The 22,759-nt window shown below is 41.1% G+C and overlaps 1 protein-coding gene across 12 annotated transcripts in view; it reads right to left on the reverse strand.

Annotated features, from left to right (window-relative positions):
- MED12L (mediator complex subunit 12L) overlaps positions 1-22,759 on the reverse strand; it is a 330,165-nt gene that overhangs the window by 43,627 nt on the left and 263,779 nt on the right. For all 12 annotated transcript variants that reach the window (XM_039487294.1, XM_039487298.1, XM_039487297.1 and 9 more), the window contains 12 exons: positions 21,078-21,274; positions 20,231-20,419; positions 9,506-9,580; positions 9,192-9,382; positions 8,685-8,846; positions 7,666-7,777; positions 6,607-6,696; positions 4,957-5,066; positions 4,247-4,382; positions 3,698-3,859; positions 2,953-3,315; positions 553-709 (listed from right to left, as the gene is read on the reverse strand). In XM_039487294.1, the coding sequence (XP_039343228.1) occupies positions 553-709; positions 2,953-3,315; positions 3,698-3,859; positions 4,247-4,382; positions 4,957-5,066; positions 6,607-6,696; positions 7,666-7,777; positions 8,685-8,846; positions 9,192-9,382; positions 9,506-9,580; positions 20,231-20,419; positions 21,078-21,274 (1,944 nt within the window). The remainder of the gene's footprint in view (positions 1-552; positions 710-2,952; positions 3,316-3,697; positions 3,860-4,246; positions 4,383-4,956; positions 5,067-6,606; positions 6,697-7,665; positions 7,778-8,684; positions 8,847-9,191; positions 9,383-9,505; positions 9,581-20,230; positions 20,420-21,077; positions 21,275-22,759) is intronic.

A 22,759-nucleotide genomic window follows, 5' to 3' on the forward strand; every position in this document is an offset into this window, starting at 1 on the left:
GCAAAATATTTTCATTGGACATGGACTTGAAATGAAAAACAAAATAATTTACACAAACACACATGGCAAGCAAATGCTAAAGATACATGTTATCCCATGGCATTTATGTGCCACTTATAACGGACATTGATCAATTTATAACAAACCAAAAATCAGGATTGGACTAGTTTCAAAATACACATCATGAATCAAAGTAACGAGGCAAATACAATTACATTTTTTAAAATTATATTTTCTTATATCTTCCACGTTAAACTATTTATCAGCATTCTGCCAAAATTCGTCTAACACATCTCGGTGACATATTTGTGCCCAGTGACAAAACAAAAATGTGATACATTAATGAAGATGATCCTCAAAGTTTTTTAGTTAAGAAAGCAAAGCCCTTGTATTAAATGAACTAAAGGATTAAAACTCAAGGCTTCAGCAGTCACATCATGTTTTGGGGAACAAACTAAAGTAAAAATAAGATATTGCTGTTATTTCAATAAGTAACATTCTTATTATACAACAAATAACATATCTCCATGTACTTCCAAAGTTTACACATACCTGGTGGAAGGGGCTGGTTCTGAACAAAGAAACTAGGCTGTTGTGGTTGTCCCATAATGTTATAACCCCACAAGGCAGACTGGGGATGATGCATCATTTGAGAGGAAATCGGTGAATAGTTGGGAGGCACTCTGTATAAGTTGTTCTGTGGGTATTCCTTGAACAAACCATAAAAAGGAATGTTACTGACATTCATACCCTACTAACTCATAAATAATGCCAGTTTTCCTACTAAATTATTTAAGGATTGGAGACTGTTCCCATTGTAGTTTACTATGCTGTAAAAAATAAATTGAGTCACAAACTATTCACAGGTAATTAAAAATGACAGCTTCTCTTAAATGCTCCATCCTGTTTCATCTTATAAACAAGTATCTTCTGCATGCTGTAGTTGGCTATAGCACATCAATATAACAGATAACATGGGAAATCTAAAGTGAAACATCACAAAAGGCAAAAAATCCCCAACCTATATTAAAGTTACCACTATTATATCTGCATATAACACATTCACAAGCTAGTCTTAAAGCTTACATAATACCACCACATCTGGACTATAGTATTAAAACACTGTTATTATATAAAGAAAAGGTTTCAGAAATTGTGGGTTTGCCATTCAATCATGAAGTACAAGTTTTGGCCGTGGGTGAAAAAAAGATCATATACAGTAGGACTTCAGTCATGAACACCAGAGTTACGAACTGACCAGTCAACCACACACCTCATTTGGAACCAGAAGTACGCAATCAGACACTACAGAGTACAGTACTGTGTTAAATGTAAACTATTAGAAAAAGGGAAAGTTTAAAAAAAGATTTGACAAGGTAAGGAAACCGTTTCTGTGCTTGTTTAATTTAAATTAAGATGGTTAAAAGCAGCATTTTTCTTCTGCATCGTAACGTTTCATAGCTGTATTAAATTAATGTTCAGTTCTAAACTTTTGAAAGAACATACTATTTTGTTCGGAGTTATGAATAACCTCTCTTCCTTAGGTGTACGTAACTCTGAGGTGCTACTGTAGAAGGGTTAAGTTTGCCACATTAGAGGTTTTCTATACTGTGCATGTGCATTGGGCCTTAGTGTTTACGTGAGTCTACACAGCAACACCCTCTAACCACATACACAAAACACAACATAAAACAGGAAAATTTGGTAACAAATTGCAACAAACTGCATGGAAAGTTAAAATGGCGTCCATTTATTAGATTCTAGTGACCTATTTCAAGTTGTCCATGTCCCTTTAATACGAACTAGGCCTCAACCAAAGCCCAAGTTCCAAACACACACTGATACTGGGAAGTTTAGAAATGTATCCAAAATATAACTCAGGTGCTTCTCTAATGAAGCAAGGGAAAAAATAACAACCATGTGTGGGTATGCCTGAATAATTCAGATCCAATCTACAGTAGAACCTCAAAGATACAAACATCAGAGTTACATACTTACCGGTCAACCGGACACCATGTGGACCCAGAAGTAATCAACCAGGCCGCAGCAGAGACAAAACAAGACAACAACCCCCCTCACCCTCCGCCCCGAAAATACTGTACTGCCTCAGGGGCTCAGGGCTTCAGCCACGGGGGACAAGGGGGAGGTCAGGCTCCAAATGGCTTCTGACCCCTGGGAGTGCTGGGGCCCAGGGCTCCAGCCCTGAGGCTCTGATCTTGGCTTCAGCCCTGCGGAGGATGCCGGGGGCTCAGGGATCTAGCTACGGGGGGAGTGCCAGTTTTAGCTGAAACTGAGAGCAGAACAGTGGGGAGCCCTGAGCCTTGGCAACCGCTCCCCCACCCCCACCTTGGGGTGGAAGCCAGGAACGGAGGCTACTCCCCATGAGCTAAAACCCGGAGTGGAGCTGCAGGGCTGAAGCCCCACGCCCCAGCGTTCCCCCCAGATCTAAAGCCCTGAGCCCTGGTGCTCCCGCATTCCAGAAGCCCTGAGCCTCCTGCCCAGAGCCCCGCCATCCTGAGTGTCAGAAACCCCGACACCTCCCGCACCCAGCCCAGAGCCCTGACCTCCCCTACCCTGCAGCTGCAGCCCCAACCCACCCTATGGTGGAAGTCCGTAAGTCTTATTCGGGGTTATGAACATTTCAGAGTTATGAACAACCTCCATTCCTGAGGTACCCATAACTGAGGTGCTACTGTACTATGTTTCAGTAGATTTCATAATAATTTTCAAGTATTATTAATTTACAGTGCATTCCTATAAATCAATCCTTTAGGCAGGCTTGTTTGGTAACATTTTGTCTTATTGCTTAATTTTTTTTACCATTTACTCTCTTCTTAGCACTTGATCTTGCAAGTTGCTGAGCAACTTCTGTAGGTAGTGAAGACAATCACACATTGCAGCAAAAAGCTTTTACCTGGTTACTTGTTTAATGCTGTAGATTTAGTCACTTACATCTGCTCTTGAGGTTGATTTTATCTTTCTTTTCCTGCCTTTTGTTTTCTTCTCTTCGTCTGTGGTAGGCTTTCCCTGATCTGACAGCTCTGCTGACTTCCTTTCTGGTTCCTGAGAAATGGGTGTAGTAGGCTCTTCTTCCTCCTCCTCTGGAGGAAGTGATAAGGGCTCGAGGTAGTAGCTCCGTGGCTTGGGCTTGGGATGTGTGTGGTATAGGAGAAGATGCTGCTGCTCCTCATACTTTATCACTTTCCTATCAACACGAACTGTACCAAACCAAGCCCAGGAGAGTGGGGCAGGATTTTTATGACCCTCAAATAAATCCCAAGAGGACACTTTCTGTTTTGTTGATACCTGAAGACCCTGTTTTGAAATACAAAAGTACACCAGCATTCTTAAAATGATATCTTAACAAAATAATGTGAATTACCTGCATTTGTGTACTATGGTTAAAACCATTCTAAAAGGTATTTTTCCCATGAGGTTGAGAATTCTCCATCTACCAAGAACATCCATTTCTCCTCTCAACTTGGAAACATTATGACCATTTTTAGAGTGACTATGCATAGAAAGACCAGCTGTTGTGTTTTTTTAAGGAAGGTACATTGAAACAGAAGTACAGTACTTCCATAAGTTTCAGATACAGTCAGACACTAAAAAATTATATCAAACTGTTTATTTGACTTTCATATGCATGAGAAAGTCATAATAAAACTGAGATGTTAAGGTAAACATTTACTCTTGCCTGTTTCTTATCTATGGAGTCAAATCCTGCAATTTTGTTTCCTTTGGTGTCAATCAAAGATCCCATTGGCTCACAGGTGATAATGTCACACGTCTGTTTTGGCAAAGGTAGCAACTGGCGAACTTTGTCAATACTTTCTGAACACTTGTCTCCTAGCTCTTTCTAACAAAAAAGAGAAGTTAAAATGTTACAATGCTTTCACAATTTGAAGACAGCAAGTTCCCAGATGAATCACTTCCTTGTACTTTTACTAAATATAATCAAATGTTTTAGCTTGGCCTTTGTTGCACCTATAAATTGCCTTGTGCACTTCCTTTTTATTTGAACAGAACACTGAAGATATAAACAGGATTTAAGTGAAATGCTGATTTAAAAGTCTTAAACATGGCTAACAGTATGATGATACTCCTTCAGGTATTGCTAGGGCACTTGTTGCTGAAATCTCTTTTCCTTTCAACCGCCCTGACAACAAAACTGATAAGATTAAAAGATGAGCCTAACATGTGATTTAACAGGAGTGCAGTTAAAAATCAGAGGTCCAAAACTTACTTTCAACTTTTTCACTAAATTCATGTATGCCCTTTTGTTCTCTTCAGACCCCCCTTGGGATGCATTTGATAGGTCAGAGGCTAAAGTTCCATTGATGAGAACACCCAGCATATCAAGCACAGTTGTGAATAATTCACTAAGTGGTAAAGAGACAAGTATTATGTTGCATCTTGAAGAGCAATACTGACACATCTTGTTAACTCAACATTTAAAATTCTATTATGTTTATAGTAACATGATTGTCAATACATCTTGGAAATAGATTATGGCAAAGACTTCGGATACTTATTTAGGCATATGGGACCAGATTTTTCAAGCATATTGTGCATACACATGAACTCCAGGGAGCTTGTACAACCCCTGTACACATGCAGGTGCATGTTCAAATATGTGCACACAAATATTTGCAAATCGAGAGCCACTGTAGATTGTAACATCACATAAATTGCTGGCATAAATGGTCATTAGAAAAAATAGGACCTGATTCAGAAAAGCACTTAAGCACATGCTTAAATACATCCCTATTCAGAACAGTATTTAAGGAAGTACTTTATTTTAAATTCTTGCTTAAGAGCTATCCTTCCTAGGAGTGCTGCCCCAAATCAGGGCTGTAACTACAACAAACACCTCAATATGACTGACTATCTGGATTTTCATTGAAAGCATTATAGATATTAATGAATTATTGAATTATAATAAGAGTAACATACTTGTTGGTTTGCATATCGACAGTTCCTGAAGTAATAATCTGAAGCAGCAGAAGTGCCCAGTCTGTAGTCCACTGCGTGCTTCTCTGCACAGTGTCAAACATTCCACCCACCTACAGGCAAAACAACAGAACACAGAGAACTCAAATACATACATGTATATCTTTGAATATTTCTTAGTTACAATACAGATGATGGCTTTTTTCTCTACTGAATAATGTATATATTAACTTGATAAATTCTTTGGCAAAAAGACTTGATTCTCCCTGCCTCAACACAACACTGCACAAAAGTGCTGAAAAATGAAAGATCAGCCACATCAGTCTTAACAAATTTAACGATCGATCCAACACACCCACTGAGGTCAATGGAAAGATTCTCACTGATTTCAAATGGTGTTGAATCATATCCTTAAAGGGTATCACTTTTCTTTGTCCAAAATTAGACTAAAAATAGTTAATGTTGCTGCTGTTGAAAGATCTGAAGGATATTACTGAGCACATGTTTGATCGATGACACTGGCTCATAGCTAGATTGGAATGGCTGAAACTAGTCTGATGTCTTTTCCATGGGAAGCACATGTCCCTCACATCCCAGTTGCTGAAGAGCTGGGACTCCATGGCCAATGCCCTGTCAATCAACCTCCTCATCAAGATTAGAGTGGAGGGAGGATTGTTGCTAACTTCTGGTCTGAAGCCACATACTAGGAAGATACTTAATAATTAAATCTTTATTTGTTGCTTCTCTCACTATAGACACAATTCAGTCTTACTCAGTAAAGTCTAAAGCTTTAAAAATCACTGCTTCCACACTGGCTTTTCTGTACAAGGAATGTTCTTATTATTTGTGGAGTAACAGTCTTAAGTCCCAATCATGCACCCACTGAAGTCCACATTACTTGTGACATTGACTTAAATAGGAGAAGGACTGGACCTGTAGGTTGTAGAGGTGCACAGCATTGCACCTTCTTTCTTGGCTAAAACGTGCTGCCTGATTATACCCAGTTGTTCTGTTTTATTTTGGGGCTTCCCCATTTTGTATTTACATGCTGCTTCTAAGCACTGGCTATTCTGCTGTGCTCAGCATTTATTTGGAGTTACATTAAAATAAAGAAAATGCTCTTAGGCCACCTCTCATTAACTTTTACATAGCAGTTGGTGGTCTAGGTAGAACTGTAAATGCTGACTTTGAAATTTAGACATGCAGCTGCCACATGTGGCTGAATATTCTAATTATGGTTGAGATTTTCTGAGCTTGTGACAAGTGCATGTTTCAAAAAAAAAATGTCTGTTTTATATCAAGATATAGTGACCAAATAGGTAAGGACTATAAAAAGGTAGCACATTTGTGACATTCTCCAATGATATTGCAGGGAAGAGAAACAAGGAAAAGAGGGAAGAAAGGACAAGAGAAAGGGGGAAAAAGTTGAATCTGCTAGGGACTTTGCTATTGCTATTTGATTTTATGTAGAAGGTGCTAAGATACCATGGTGATGGGCAGCAGTACAAAACCCAATAGACAGGCAGTCAGACTTCGTTACTCTGCATCTCTCTAGCGTCTTACCATCAACTGCAAACTAATTTCTGTCAATGGCTATTTTCAAATTTCGATACTATAAATATGAAGGGAAATATATTCATGCATCTTTCTTACCAAATTAAGACGTAGTTGTAAGGCTTCATGCATCATCTGCCTAGCTTTAACATCATCCTGGTATCGTTCTTCCCTCCAGTTACTTAGGATCTAAGAACAACAGCCATTTGAATAAAAGTAGGTTTTCCCCATTTAACTGTTAAATATTTCTACCCATCACTTTTTGATACGTTCTTATTTACAAAGAACTATGGAAGAATTTTCTCACTTTTAATCTTCATGCCTTTATTGAACTTGGGCTTGATAATTCCCGCCCCCCCCCCCATTTAATGTTTATATCTACAAAGAGCTGGAACAGATGTGATACTTATTTGTTAGCTTCGACCATGAGGCTATATCTTACTACTCTTCCTTCAAAGAGAAAATCAGCAGTTTTGTCATCCACTCTGTTAAAAGAATAATTTCCCCCAAACATCATAGCACCATGGGCTAGACACATGGAACTCAGACAGCTGCTGCTGCTCCTCCATTCTGTCCTAATGGACACCACAGATCAACAAAGACAGGATTGCACGGAAGAGAGTGTAAGTCAGAGCTTAGATGGATTTAGATGAGAACCTATAAAAATAATTTTTAAAAAAATTTGGGGATACTAATTTTTTTGGTAATAATTTATCTATTTCTAATTATGCATTTACTCAAGAAAGAGACAGTTTTTCCAGAAAAATCTAAGTTTTATATTATAATCTCAGGAGACATGAAGGACTGGGAGGGATTTCCCTGTCATGAAAACAATCTACCATTGCTTCTCAGAAAAGGTCTGAAATCAGACCCTGGATTTTTGTTCTATTATTTTTAGAAACACTTTAAGAAAGTTATTGGTCAGTGCAAAGGGAAAAAATATTTTTAAATTGCTATTAAAGGAACATTTACTCATTCTTATGAGCGGATAAACTAAAGTTCTCTTCATCTTTGATTCTTCCTTAATTTGATGATTCATTTCTGAAAATCAGTGTGTTAAACCTTTAGAACTTTCCCAGGTTTGCATGAGCCGATACACACAAAACTGATGGCACAAATATCAAATGGAGGGTGCTCAGTAATGTGTGTTTGTTTTACCTGATTAACTTGATTTTGCAGTGATGTTAGAAGCCCTTCCCGTTGCTCATCCTGTCCCTTAAGGCAAGTAAGTACCAAAGAAAGGAAAGGTTGCTGACTCAAAAGAGACATGCTTTAAAAGAGACAAAACACATAAGATTCAATTAGTAAGGTTATTTTGATACTTCCCGTCTCCATTCCCTTCCTTCCCTATAATTTCCCCCTAAACGAGAATGCTGCTCAGATCTATCTTGGTTTCTGTTTTAATAAATTACAGCCTCACAAACCAGAAATTAAAGTGTAAAGCAGACAGTGTATAAAGTGGGCCAATCCAAGCATAAAGGGACAAATCCAGAAGTCTTTACTTGGAACCTACATCTGCGGTGCTGAACCCCTCAACTCCTGGTTCAGTCAATAGGAGATGAAGAGGCACAGCACCTTGCAGGAGACACTCAAGCCTTACTCTAGAAAACATGAGCCATTTTTAATCCATGTTAACTAACCCATGTTAAAATTCTCATGAACATGCAGCAGGTGTAGTTTTAATCCATTTTAGCTGGGCAAGATAAACCCCAGACTCCTCCTGAAAGTTTATCTCATTCCGCTAAAATGGATTAAAATTACACCGGCCTTGTCCTCACTAGGATTTTAACAGGTATATTTTAACTAAAGCTAACTACCCCGTGTTAAAATCCTAGTGAAGACAAGGCAGTTGTAGTTTTAATCCATGCTAGTGGGTCCTGGTAAATTGTTCAGGGATTTTAACCAAGGTTAGTTAACATGAATGAAAAATATAACATTTTCCCCGAGTGAAGACACAGCTGCAATAAAACTACCACTAAAGGGTATAGGTACTGTGTCAGAGTAAGAACGTCAAGACCCAGTCCAATGGGCTATATATTAAGATATATTCCAAACAGAAATTAACAAATTTCAGGTGACCGATGAGATTTGCAACAGCAAAAAGACAGCCTCCCCAACACACCTCTGCTTTCAACATGCCTTCTGAAATCGCATACAAACATTTCCAAAGGTTATACCTTTTTTGCTTTTGTCTATCTCTCTCCTTCTTTGAGGATGATCCCAAATGCTGACCTTTCTCCAGCTCTTCTCCAGCTGCTTTCAGGACCCTACCCTGAACTGAGGTAGGCAGTTTTGCAATCAAGGGAGCCACCAACCATACGCCTCGACGTTCAGAAGAGCTAAAAGCAGAATCACAAACTTATTTCATCCAAAATCTCAATCTACTCTTCACATCATTCTCAGTCACTGTAACCAATGCAATGAGACAGATGATATAGTTTTTCTGGATAGTTAGCATTTGCTGAGGAGCCACAAATGCTACATTCCAAAAATTCAGGGATAACACCAATGTTTACTGTTGAACAAAAGTAAAAAAAAAACAGTAACCTTCAGGTAACATTTCCTGAACATTCCCATTTCAAGTGCAAAAAGCCTTTATAATTTTCAAAAATTTTCTTTTCATTCTATGCATTAACAACCATTATGTCAGTTAAAATAATTAAAATGGTGCTACACAAAAATACCTTAGGAATGTCTTTTTACCATTCTGTCTTGTATTACTTGTGTCAGCATTTCCAACAGAGTTTGGATTGAAGAGGCCTATACCAGAGTTAGAAGAGTTATTGTTTAGATCAGCGGATTGCTGAAACACCTCTATTGTCGCCTTTGCAATATTATCCAACAAGCTGTTCATTTCAGCCACAGACCCAGAACCCTACAGTGAAACATAAGTAAACTAGCATATTCATGGTATGTTTGCTCATGGGCTAGGTTCAAATGTTACATACTTTATTAAATTAAATATTTTATAAGTACATTAAAAGAACCAAATACTTACAGGCTCCTTCATGCACTGTTTGATCATTAGCTGGAGCTCCAACCAAGATTGCCTGAGAGTCCATTGATCTAAGTTCTGAGTAAAATTATTAAAATGAAAAACGTGTGTCAAGTTTATTGTAGAAATTTTTTTAACACTCAGTTGGAACAATTAAAATCATGTCACTACAGTAGATTATCACACTGTTCTTTAAAACTTTGGAAGCTGTAAGTTTTTCAAAGCAATTCGAAGACCTATCAGTCCAATCGTTATCCCTTTGCATTCTCCCTACCCCCAAAATCAGCTCATCAACATTTTTAACCAGTTCAAATTTTCTGATGCAGCAAGGGCTGTTCATTACAAATTGTACTGTGTTCAGACAAAACTATCAAAAACTGAATTCACTTACACGATGGTTTGTCATCAATGCAGACCAAATCAAGTTCAACATTATGTCACCTAAATATGATTAAACTATAATCCCAATAGGGTTTGATCATAATTATCTGATGTGAGGATTAATATAATTTGACCTTGTCAACACGCGCCAGCATCATGTTAGCTAACTCAATTCTTCACAATGGTATTCAAACATGATACAATTTTCTAGTGAAGACATGTCCAGAGAGGAAGTAGATGGTAAAAACAACCCACTAGACTTGAAATCACTGTTGTAACAAAGTAAACACAATTCTGTATTCTTCTAAACATTGTCCTGTAGTTAATGTGTTCTTGGCTTTAGTACCTCCTACTATTTACATACAGTCATTTGGATGCAATGGGAGTTTCTGATCTTCTTATGTATTGCATATGAAATTAACACCACAAATGTGATGTAGTGAAAGTAATCCACTGTACCTATCCTGGAAGTGGTAATTACATGGCTGATATCATGCAGTCAGTTATGTTTTCTAGGGTGCTCTGTAAGTGGTTATTTTCCACTATCAAATTTTATATTAGAGTAAAAAACAAGAACCTGAGTGGGTGAATAAACAATTTCTAAATCAAATCAATGCCAAAAACAAAGCCACCTCTCAACTATTGTAGATTGTTAATTGAGAAGAGATTATTTACCCATTGACACACTGGGGCTTTACACAGGTGCAGTAATTTCCAAAAGTGTTTTTCATTTATTTTCCCCACATCAATAGGGGAAACAGAACCTCGAGGTAATTCCATTATTAGGATGGGATTTACCATCTGAAGAATGGATAGGGGGTTTGGTCCCTGTCCACTGCCTACCATGCTAATATTGTTTCTTGTTTCCTTGTATTCCCTCATTTGTCCGTATCCAGCCATTGTCTTTTCTTATACATAGATTATAAGCTCTTTGGGGCAGGGATGGTCTTTTTGTTCTGTGTTTGTACAGCTCCTAGCACAATGGGATCCTGGTGGATGACTAGGGCTCCTAGGCACTATGGTAACACATAATAAATAACAAAGATATTTGGGGATTGGCTGGAGTTCAGGGCTGTGTGTGCAAAACCCTGTGACTCTGCACTGGCTCAGGTATTCTGCAACAGAGCTGTTCTGCCAGTAATGGCTCCACTCACTGCTGCCCTGGAACCTACGTCAAAGACAGCACAGAGATTGTTTTTACCTAACAGTTAATACAGGCCCAGAATTGATTCACTTTTCACTGGATTCCCTGGTGATTGCTAGGATGGGGTGTGAGTGATTAGAGTAGTGTCCCTGTCTTTTCCACAAATAGATCCCTGACTCCTCTGGAGAACCCTCTGTGGTATTGGGTGTGGGAGGTGCTGGGGAGACATCAGACCACTTTCTCTTTTCCATGAAGGATTGGGACCCTTTTCACATAGACTCATAGACTTTAAGGTCAGAAGGGATCATTATGATCGTCTAGTCTGACCTCCTGCACAATGCAGGCCACAGAATCTCACCCACCCACCCAGGTAACAAACCCCTAACCTATGTCTGAGTTACTGAAGTCCTCAAATTGTGGTTTGAAGACCTCAAGCTGCAGAGAATCCTCCCGCAAGGGACCTGTGCCCCATGCTGCAGAGGAAGGCGAAAAACCTCCAGGGCCTCTGCCAATCTGCCCTGGAGGAAAATTCCTTCCCGACCCCAAATATGGCGATCAGTTAAACCCTGAGCATGTGGGCAAGACTCACCAGCCAGGAAAGAATTCTCTTTAGTAACTCAGATTCCAACCCATCTAACATCCAATCACAGACCACTGGGCACACTTACCTGCTGATAATCAAAGACCAATTGCCAAATTAATTGCCAAAATGAGGCTATCCCATCATACCATCCCCTCCATAAACTTATCAAGCTTAGTCTTGAAGCCAGATATGTCTTTTGCCCCCACTACTCCCCTTGGAAGGCTGTTCCAGAACTTCACTCCTCTAATGGTTAGAAACCTTCATCTAATTTCAAGTCTAAACTTCCTAGTGTCCAGTTTATATCCATTTGTTCTTGTGTCCACATTGATACTAAGCTTAAATAATTCCTCTCCTTCCCTAATATTTATCCCTCTAATATATTTATAAAGAGCAATCATATCCCCCATCAACCTTCTTTTGGTTAGGCTAAACAAGCCAAGCTCTTTGAGTCTCCTTTCATAAGATAGGTTTTCCATTCCTCGGATCATCCTAGTAGCCCTTCTCTATACCTGTTCCAGTTTGAATTCATCCTCCTTAAACATGGGAGACCAGAACTGCACACAGTATTCCAGATGAGGTCTCACCAGTGCCTTGTATAACGGTACTAACACCTCCTTATATTTGCTGGAAATACCTCGCCTGATGCATCCTAAAACCGCATTAGCTTTTTTTAATGGCCATTTCACATTGGCGGCTCATAGTCATCCTGTGATCAACCAATACTCCGAGGTCCTTCTCCTCCTCTGTTACTTCCAGCTGATGTGTTCCCAATTTATAACCAAAATTCTTGTTATTAATCCCTAAATGCATGACCTTGCACTTTTCACTATAAAAATTTCATCCTATTACTATTACTCCAGTTTACAAGGTCATCCAGATCTTCCTGTATGATATCCCGGTCCTTCTCTGTGTTAGCAATACCTCCCAGCTTTATGTCATCCGCAAACTTTATTAGCACATTCCCACTTTTTGTGCCAAAGTCAGTAATAAAAACATTAAATAAGATTGGCCCCAAAACAGATCCCTGAGGAACTCCACTAGTAACCTCCTTCCAGCCTGACAGTTCACCTTTCAGTATGACCCGTTGTAGTCTCCCCTTTAACCAGTTCCTTATCCACCTTTCAATTTTCATATTGATCCTCATCTTTTCCAATTTAACTAATAATTCCCAGGGCCGGCTTCAGGGACCAGCATTCCAAGCTGGTGCTTGGGGCGGCATTCTGCAAGGGGCGGCAGTCCCTGTTGTTTTGCCCCCAAGAAGCATGCCGAATTGCCACCGCAGACAGCGGGGGCAGTCTATGTGCCCTTAGGGCAGCAGGCGCGTTTCCACGGTGGCGGCAAATCGGCAGCAGCTTCTATGTTTAAGCTGTCCGCAGCCAGTGGCGGCTCTAGCAATTTCGCCGCCCCAAGCACAGCAGCATGCTGCAGGGGGCGCTCTGGCGGTCACCGGTCCCGCGGCTCCGGTGGACCTCCTGCAGACGTGCCTGCGGAGGGTCCGCTGGTCCCGCAGCTCCAGTGGAACATCCGCAGGCATGCCTGCGGGAGGTCCACCGGAGCCATGGGACCACCGGACCCTCCGCAGGCACGCCTGTGGGAGGTCCACCGGAGCCGACTGCCGCCCTCCCGGCGACAGGCAGAGCGCCCCCTGCGGCATGCTGCCCCAAGCATGCGTTTGGCGTGCTGGGGTCTGGAACTGGCCCTGTCCGCAGCGGCTTCAGCTAAACATAGAAGCTGCCGCTGAATTGCCGCCGCCGCGGAAACGCGCCTGCTGCCCTAAGGGCACATGGACTGCCCCCGCCATCTGCGGCGGCAATTCGGTGCGCTGCTTGGAGCTGCGAAAACTGTAGAGCCGGCCCTGATAATTCCCCATGTGGAACCGTATCAAATGCCTTACTGAAATTGAGGTAAATTAGATCCACTGCATTTCCTTTGTCTAAAAAATCTGTTACCTTCTCAAAGAAGGAGATCAGGTTGGTTTGGCACAATCTACCTTTTGTAAAACCATGTTGTATTTTGTCCCAATTACCACTGACCTCAATGTCCTTAACTACTTTCTCCTTCAAAAATTTTTCCAAGACCTTACATAGATCAGCTTGGGGTGACCTGGCACCCATTTTGGTGTTTGGGCATATACAGAAAGTGAGGGAAATTATACCTGATGAGTGTTCACTGTAAATAATAATTCCCACATGCAGATCTGAATAATTAGGGTTTGCAGACATGATGTGACTGCACTCTAATAGGCTATACTCTGAACTGACATGTTTTAAGTACATCAGAAGCAGGAAGCCTGATGAACAACCAGTGGGGCCCCTTGATGATCAAAATACAAAAGGAGCACTTAAAGACGATAAAGTCATTGCGGAGAAACTAAATGGATTCTTTGCTTCAGTCTTCACGGCTGAGGATGTTAGGGAGATTCCCAAACCTGAGCTGGCTTTTGTAGGTGACAAATCTGAGGAACTGTCACAGATTGAAGTGTCACTAGAGGAGGTTTTGGAATTAATTGATAAACTCAACATTAACAAGTCACCGGGACCAGATGGCATTCACCCAAGAGTTCTGAAAGAACTCAAATGTGAAGTTGCGGAACTATTAACTAAGGTTTGTAACCTGTCCTTTAAATCGGCTTCGGTACCCAATGACTGGAAGTTAGCTAAAGGAACGCCAATATTTAAAAAGGGCTCTAGGGGTGATCCCGGCAATTACAGACCGGTAAGTCTAACGTCGGTACCGGGCAAATTAGTTGAAACAATAGTAAAGAATAAAATGGTCAGACACATAGAAAAACAAACTCTTGAGCAATAATCAACATGGTTTCTGTAAAGGGAAATCGTGTCTTACTAATCTATTAGAATTCTTTGAAGGGGTCAACAAACATGTGGACAAGGGGGATCCGGTGGACATAGTGTACTTGGATTTCCAGAAAGCCTTTGACAAGGTCCCTCACCAAAGGCTCTTATGTAAATTAAGCTGTCATGGGATAAAAGGGAAGGTCCTTTCATGGACTGAAGAACTGGTTAAAGGACAGGGAACAAAGGGTAGGAATTAATGGTAAATTCTCAGAATGGAGAGGGTTAACTAGTGGTGTTCCCCAAGGGTCAGTCCTCGGACCAATCCTATTCCATTTATTCATAAATGATCTGGAGAAAGGGGTAAACAGTGAGGTGGCCAAGTTTGCAGATGATACTAAACTTCTCAAGATAGTTAAGACCAAAGCAGATTGTGAAGAACTTCAAAAAGATATCACAAAACTAAGTGATTGGGCAACAAAATGGCAAATTAAATTTAATGTGGATAAATGTAAAGTAATGCACATTGGAAAAAATAACCCCAACTATACATACAACATGATGGGGGCTAATTTAGCTACAACGAGTCAGGAAAAAGATCTTGGCGTCATCGTGGATAGTTCTCTGAAGATGTCCACGCAGTGTGCAGAGGCAGTCAAAAAAGCAAACAGGATGTTGGGAATCATTAAAAAGGGGATAGAGAATAAGACTGAGAATATATTATTGCCCTTATATAAATCCATGGTACGCCCACATCTCGAATACTGTGTACAGATGTGATCTCCTCACCTCAAAAAAGATATTCTAGCACTAGAAAAGGTCCAGAAAAGGGCAACTAAAATGATTAGGGGTTTAGAGAGGGTCCCATACGAGGAAAGATTAAAGAGGCTAGGACTCTTCAGCTTGGAAAAGAGAAGACTAAGGGGGGACATGATAGCGGTATATAAAATCATGAGTGATGTTGAGAAAGTGGATAAGGAAAAGTTATTTACTTATTCCCATAATACAAGAACTAGGGGTCACCAAATGAAATTAATGAAATTAATAGGCAGCAGGTTTAAAACAAATAAAACAACTTGAGGAAGTTGTGAAGGCTAGGACTATAACAATGTTTAAAAGGGGACTGGATAAATTCATGGTGGCTAAGTCCATAAATGGCTATTAGCCAGAATGGGTAAGAATGGTGTCCCTAGCCTCTGTTCGTCAGAGGATGGAGATGGATGGCAGGAGAGAGATCACTTGATCATTGCCTGTTAGATTCACTCCCTCTGGGGCACCTGGCATTGGCCACTGTCAGTAGACGGATACTGGGCTAGATGGACCTTTGGTCTGACCTGGTACAGCCTTTCTTATGTTCTTATGTTCCAGACCAGAGTTCATAGAGGGTCAATCATTCTGTTGGAGGAAACAGACAGCCACCAGATATCTACAGCGTAATAAGCTTCTTGAGCAACTGGTCCTGGAACCCACCAGAGGAGAGGCAATTCTTGATTTAGTCCTTAATGGAGCAAAGGATATGGTCCAAGAGGTGAATATAGCTGGACTGCTTGGTAATAGTGACCATAATATAAATAAATTTAATATCCCTATGGCAGGAAAAACACCACAGTGGCCCAACACTGTAGCATTTAATTTCAGAAAGGGGAACTACACAAAAATGAGGACATTAGTTAAACAGAAATTAAAGGGTACAGCGCAAAAAGTGAAATCTCTGCCAGCTGCGTGGAAACTTTTTAAAGACACTATAATAGAGGCTCAACTTAAATGTATACCCCAAATTAAAAAACATAGTAAAAGAACCAAAAAAGAGCCACCCTGGCTAAACAACAAAGTAAAAGAAGCAGTGAGAGGCAAAAAGGCATCCTTTAAAAAGTGGAAATGAAATCGTAGTGAGGAAAAGAGAAAGGAAGGAGCATAAACACTGGCAAATGAAGTGTAAAAATACAATTAGGAAGGCCAAAAAGAATTTGAGGAACAGTTAGCCAAAGACTCAAAAAGTAATAGCAATTTGTTTTCAAGTACATCAGAAGCGGGAAGCCTCCTAACAACCAGTGGGGCCACTGGATGATCAAGGTGCTAAAGGAGCACTCAAGGATGATAAGGCCATTGCAGAGAAACTCAATGTATTCTTCACATCTGTTTTCATGGCTGAGAATGTGAGGGAGATTCCCAAACCTGAGCCATTCTTTTTAGGTGAAAGATCTGAGGAACTGTCCCAGATTGAGGTATCATTAGAGGTGGTTTTGGAACAAACTGATAAATTGAACAGCAATAAATCACCAGGACCAGATGGTATTCACCCAAGAGTTCTGAAGGAACTCAAATGTGAAATTGCAGAACTACTAACTGTAATCTGTAACCTATCATTTAAATCAGCTTCTGTACCAGATGACTGGAGGATAGCTAATGTGATGCCAATTTTTAAAAAGAGCTCCAGGGGTGATCCCGGCAATTACAGGCCTGTAACCCTGACTTCAGTATCAGGCAAACTGGTTGAAACTATAATAAAAGACAATATTGTCAGACATATAATAGATGAACATAATTTGTTGAGGAAGAATCAACATGGTTTTAGTAAAGGGAAATCATGCCTCAGCAATCTACTAGAATTCTCTGAGGCGGTCAATAAGCATGTGGACCAAGGGGATCCAGTGGATACAGTGTACTTAGATTTTTAGAAAACCTTTGACAAGGTCCCTCACCAAAGGCTCTTACGCAAAGTAAACTGCCACGGGATAAGAGCAAAGATGCTCCTGTAGAATGGTAACTGGTTAAAAGATAGGAAACAAAGGGTAGGTATACATGGTCAGTTTTCAGAATGGAGAGAGGTAAATAGTGGTGTCCCCCAGGGGTCAGTTCTGGGACCAGTCCTATTCAACATATTCATAAATGAGCTGGAAAAAGAGGTAAATAGTGAGGTGGCAAAATTTGCAGATGATACAAAATTACTAAAGATAGTTAAGACCCAGGCAGACTGCGAAGAGCTACAAAAAGATCTCTCAAAACTGATAACTGGGCAACAAATGTCAGATGACATTTAATGTTGATAAATGCAAAGTAATGCACATTGGAAAGCATAATCCCAACTATACATATAAAATGATAGGGTCTAAAATAGCGGTTACCACTCAAGAAAGATCTTGGAGTCATTGTGGGTAGTTCTTTGAAAACATCCACTCAATGTGCAGCAGCAGTCAGAAAAGAGAACAGAATGCTGGGAATACTTAAGAAAGGGATCGATAATAGGACAGAAAATATGTTGCCTCTATATAAATCCATGGTACGCCCACATCTTGAATACTGTCTGCATATGTGGTTGCGTCACCTCAAAAAAAGATATATTGGAATTGGAAAAGGTTCAGAGATGAGGAGAGATTAATAAGACTGGGACTTTTCAGCTTGGAAAAGAGACGACTAAGGGGAGATATGACTGAGGTCTATAAAATCATGACTAGTGTAGAGAAAGTAGATACGGAAGTGTTGTTTACTACTTCTTATAACACAAGAACTAGGGGTCACCACATGAAATTAATAGGCAGGTTTAAAACAAATAAAAGGAAGTATTTCTTCATGCAATGCACAGTCAACTTGTGGAACTCCTTGCCAGAGGATATTGTGAAGGCCAAGACTATAACAGGGTTCAAAAAAGAACTAGGTAAATTCAGTGAGGATAGGTCCATCAATGGCTATTAGCCAGGATGGGCAGGAATGGTGTCCCTAGCCTCTGTTTGCCAGAAGCTGGGAATGAGCGAAAGGGAATGGATCACTTGATAATTACCCATTCACTCTGGGGCACCAGCATTGGCCACTGTCAGAAGACAGGATACTGGGCTAGATGGACCTTTGGTCTGACCCATTAGGGCCATTCTTATGTAATACTTTATCATCTAAATCAGCATTTTTAAAAGTTCCGGTCACAACCCAGTACTGGGTCACGGCATGTAAGGCACTGGGTTGCTCCGGTCAGCACCGCTGACTGGGCTGTTAAAAGTCCCATTGGCAGTGCTGCCCAGCTGAGGCAGGCTAGTGCCTACCTGTTCCAACACTGCGCTGCACCCCAAAAGCAGCCAGCAGCAGGTCCAGCTTCTAGGCAGGGGGGCCACAGGCCTCTGCGCGCTGCCCCCGCCCCGAGCACTGGCTCTGCACTCCCATTGGCCAGGAACTGGCCAATGGGAGCTGGGGGTGGTGGTGATGCCTGCGGGCGAGAGCCATATGGAGCCACTTGTGCGCCTCTGCCTAGGAGCCGGACCTGCTGCCAGCTATTTCAGGCACAGCCTGCCTCTCTGCACCCCGTCTGCGCTGCTGACTGGGAGCTGCCAGAGGTAAATCCGCACCCCAACCCCGCATCCCGAATCCCCTGCCCCACCCCAGAGCCTGCATCCCCAGCCCAGAGCCCTGACCCACTCCTGCACCCCAACCCGCTGCCCCAGCCTAGACCCCCCCCCAAACCCAGAGCCTTGCCAACACCCCAAACCCCTCATCCCCAGCCCCATTGGGTCATGGGCATCAATTTTCTTCAACTGGGTCCCCAGAAAAAAAGTTTGAAAATCACTGATCTAAATGATCCACATTTCTGAATGCCATTAGTGATGCAGCAGCAGAAAAGAGGAAGGAGACTGAACTGATTGAAAGAGACCTCTCCACACCAGGAGCTCTCTGCCAGTATTGCATACTCGTATTACTGTAATGGTCAAACACTCCTAGACTACACATGGACTAGGGCTCAAAACTCTAGCCAATACACTTTGTGCTTCTAACAGAGGATGAAATACATAAACGGACAAAACTGGATTTGATTTTGGAGAGTACGCTTGAACAGAAACTTGCTGGCCAATAAAAGTACTTGACAGGAAATGCCTATCAACTACAAAAAACAGGGAGAAAGGGAACTGAGGATTGTCAGCTCTTCTGCTTCTGCTGGAGCCTGACTTACAATGACATAAGAAGCTCCAGCCCTTGCATGAATTTCAGTCCTGTCTGGGAGGGAAATCCCTTCTGATTGGCCGCTATTCCCACTTCCCTCACTCTTGAGGAAGAGCAGCTAATCAGGGCTGCTGCAGGAAGAGCCCCAGCTCTTCCTCATAGGAACTGAGAGAAAGGGAGGAGGAGAAAGGAGCAGACAGAGCCCAGTGTCTCAGAGTGGTTCTGTTCCCCCCTCCCCACTCTTCTCCTGTGAACAATGGGTCAAGTCTCCTCTCTCCTCCTCCTTCCTGCAACACCTAGAAAGGGAAAGGGGTGTGTCTGAAGAGATCCTGAAGTTGCCTGGCCCCAAGGCTGGGGAAAAGAGAGAAGGGGGTGAAGAGCCCCTGGAGCTGCCCCATTCCCAGGCCTGGGAAGAAGAGGCATAGGAGAACCCCATTGCAGCCGCTGCCCAGGCCTGGGAGGGATCAACAACCCCAGGAGTTGCATGAGGAGCAGAGATGGGAGTGGCTGTACAGGCAGATGTCGGGGCTGAAGGCAGACATAACACTAATTAATTAAAATTATGAAGAGAAGTTGGAAGCACTGAACAACCAGTCAGTTATCAAGAGCTCCCTGCAGCAAGGGGACAAAATCACCACATTCAGATCTGGGAGAGCTGGCATTGGCAACACTAATTGCCTCTCATGGGGCGTGGGGGTGGGCAAAAGACAGGTCCCAAATGGTTTTTTTTTTTTAAAATCTCATGATTGGGGGAGAGGGGGTCTGAGTAATTACTTTTGAACTTTTCGGATTGGTAATACTGGGAATTGAAAAGACATCTGTATTGAATTGATGGTGCTTTTGAATGAGACTTCAAGAGTTAATATCTTACAGAAGTAATTTGGAATAATTTTACATTTTATTACCTGAAGTATGCGCTTGATGTGTTGCCTTTGAGTGTTGTCACCCTCTGTGCATTCTTTAATACCATGAGGGTAACAGATAAGTTGCAGTAGCTTCTGTGCTTGCTTGTTTGAAAGAACAGGATCCAATATAAGATCTTTGTCCGTGCATAACCTCTCAGGCTCTTTCAAGCAGTGCTCTCCCACCCATTCCTGAAAGTAATCAAACAGCTGGATCGATAACGCCAATAAAACACTCATTTTTCACAGATGCAATGCGCACACAAATTTTTTTCCACATGCAGATATTCACAAATTGAAAACTGGTCCCCCATAAGTCTATATGCTACTTAAAATTTCACCTTCATTCAGTAACTTACAACCCTTATAAGTATAGTACACTTTCAACTGTTTTCCAAAATTTGTTTCCTTAAAAACACTAAAAGCAGCTTGATAATTAACTGATGCTACCAGATGATATCCACAAGTTGCATGAGCACCTTTTACCAGCCAGTTCATGGAACATCACTGGCATTTCTCAGGAAAAGCCTGCTATTCCAGCCACCAAAAGGGCAGGGTGTTTGAGGTGCAACTGGGAAAAATAGTGTTAATTAAAAAGACTGGGAGATATTGAAGACTACAGGCCAAATTCATCCCCACTTTACACCACTGTCTTTTAAATGACCTCTGGTGAAAGCCAAGCAAATACATGGGAGAACTCAGATTCAAATACCATAAGAAAAAGATGTACAGTGCATCCTCATAAAGTCTGTTTTGCATTCAAACATATTAAAGCCTCTTACATGACAGATTTTTGACAAAAAGAACGTTGTCTATAAAGAAAAGCTAGAAACACCATTTTACAAATTACCTGCTGGCAAATAGTTCTTAGCACATATCTAGCATATTCACTTAGACTAGCAGTTTCTATGGAAATAGCTTTTCCACATTTCAGTGTGTGTGAGGCACCCCAAATTTCATCATCATTAAGGTCATCTAATAAACCTCTCAGAGTGAAGTCCTCATTCTTCAAAGAGTTAACACCGCTGCTGCCAATTTCAGCATCACCTACACAGCAGAAGCACAGGAGGACAAAAGTGAAAATCTTATTGAAGTCTTCAGATTTTGAATTTGCATATTCAGTTAAGGAAGCATTCGAAGATATTTCCTAGCCGAGAAACAACATAGAAATTAAGTTTGTGCACAGCCAAATTAGACAGCAAGTGAAAAACTGGATATTAGAAGAATACAATTTTTGAAAACGTTACTTCCCTATTTTGCTTCAAATATTTTTCATTTAAATGAAATTTACTTTTTCTGAACTAGAAAAAGTTTCACAAACCAAACAAAGAAAGAGACTACATCCTTCCTACCCCCAGAATAGAGTACGCATGTGCGCACAGGCTTGATTTGGCTGCAAAATAAGGAAAAGTTGGGTTACTCACTCTTTTAGGTGTCCCTTTTTTCCAAGTCTTCTCTCTTACTCTGATTTATTAACTCTCCATAGATCAAGAGACAAGTTTTGACTGGTGGTCACCTGAGCCCACCTTACCATGAACTTCTTGACAAGAGAGATTTATTTCCCTGGGAATGGAAAAGGGCAATGCATACTGAGGAAGCCCTGTCAGAAAGGGCAAACGTTGAATAACCCATCCTTTCTGCAAATCATCAGCATAACTGCACAAACTTGACCTGAATATTTAATTTCAGCAGTGGGAAAGGGGACAGACTAAGCAAAGTAAGATCATTTGGGCAAGAAGCAGAAGTAAATATTTGCATAATGCCCTATGTTAAATGGCAACTAACAACCTCTGAAGAGTTTGAAATCTTACATCAAAGAGCTATCTTACAAAGCAAGACTTAACTACTATTTTTAACAGCGAGAAATAAGCCCCAAATGCTAAATATAATTTCACAACTGTTGTGGGACCATCTGAGATCATGCATTATGTAGGAAAATAATTGTTTCCAAGTGATACGTAAGTTAGTGGGACAACATACCCATTCTAGAATTTAGCAGACACTCTTGTGGACCTTAACTGGTTTGCCATATGCTCTCTCCTGCTCTCATCGAACACCACAATTTGATCCAATGACAATCTCAATAACTAATATGGCACAGGAAGTCCAGATGATTCAGCCAATTAAAACACCTTAATACAGCCACATGAACAAATATTCCATAAAACATCCCCATCAAGTCAATCACCATTTAAATAGTCATCCAAGCATCTGTCCATCTTTCTGTTGTCCTTCATGTTTAAAAGTCTCTCCGCTATTCCAGCTCAACTCATTTAAAACAGGGACACCCAATATATTTCTGCACTTGCATGGAGCCCTACCTGTGCCATCAGTTGCAGGATTTGGAACTAACATTTATGGTAAGATGGGAGACTTGCCACCAATCAGGTACTACAGTTATGACTTCTTATGAGAAATAGTTATAAACAGAGTTTCTACATCCAGCTTCAAGTATCAGGGGGTAGCCGTGTTAGTCTGTATCCACAAAAACAACAAGGAGTCCGGTGGCGCCTTAAAGACTAACGGATTTAT

Source organism: Mauremys reevesii, linkage group 9, assembly GCF_016161935.1.
Source record: "Mauremys reevesii isolate NIE-2019 linkage group 9, ASM1616193v1, whole genome shotgun sequence".
In the NCBI taxonomy this organism is placed as follows: Eukaryota; Metazoa; Chordata; order Testudines; family Geoemydidae; genus Mauremys; species Mauremys reevesii.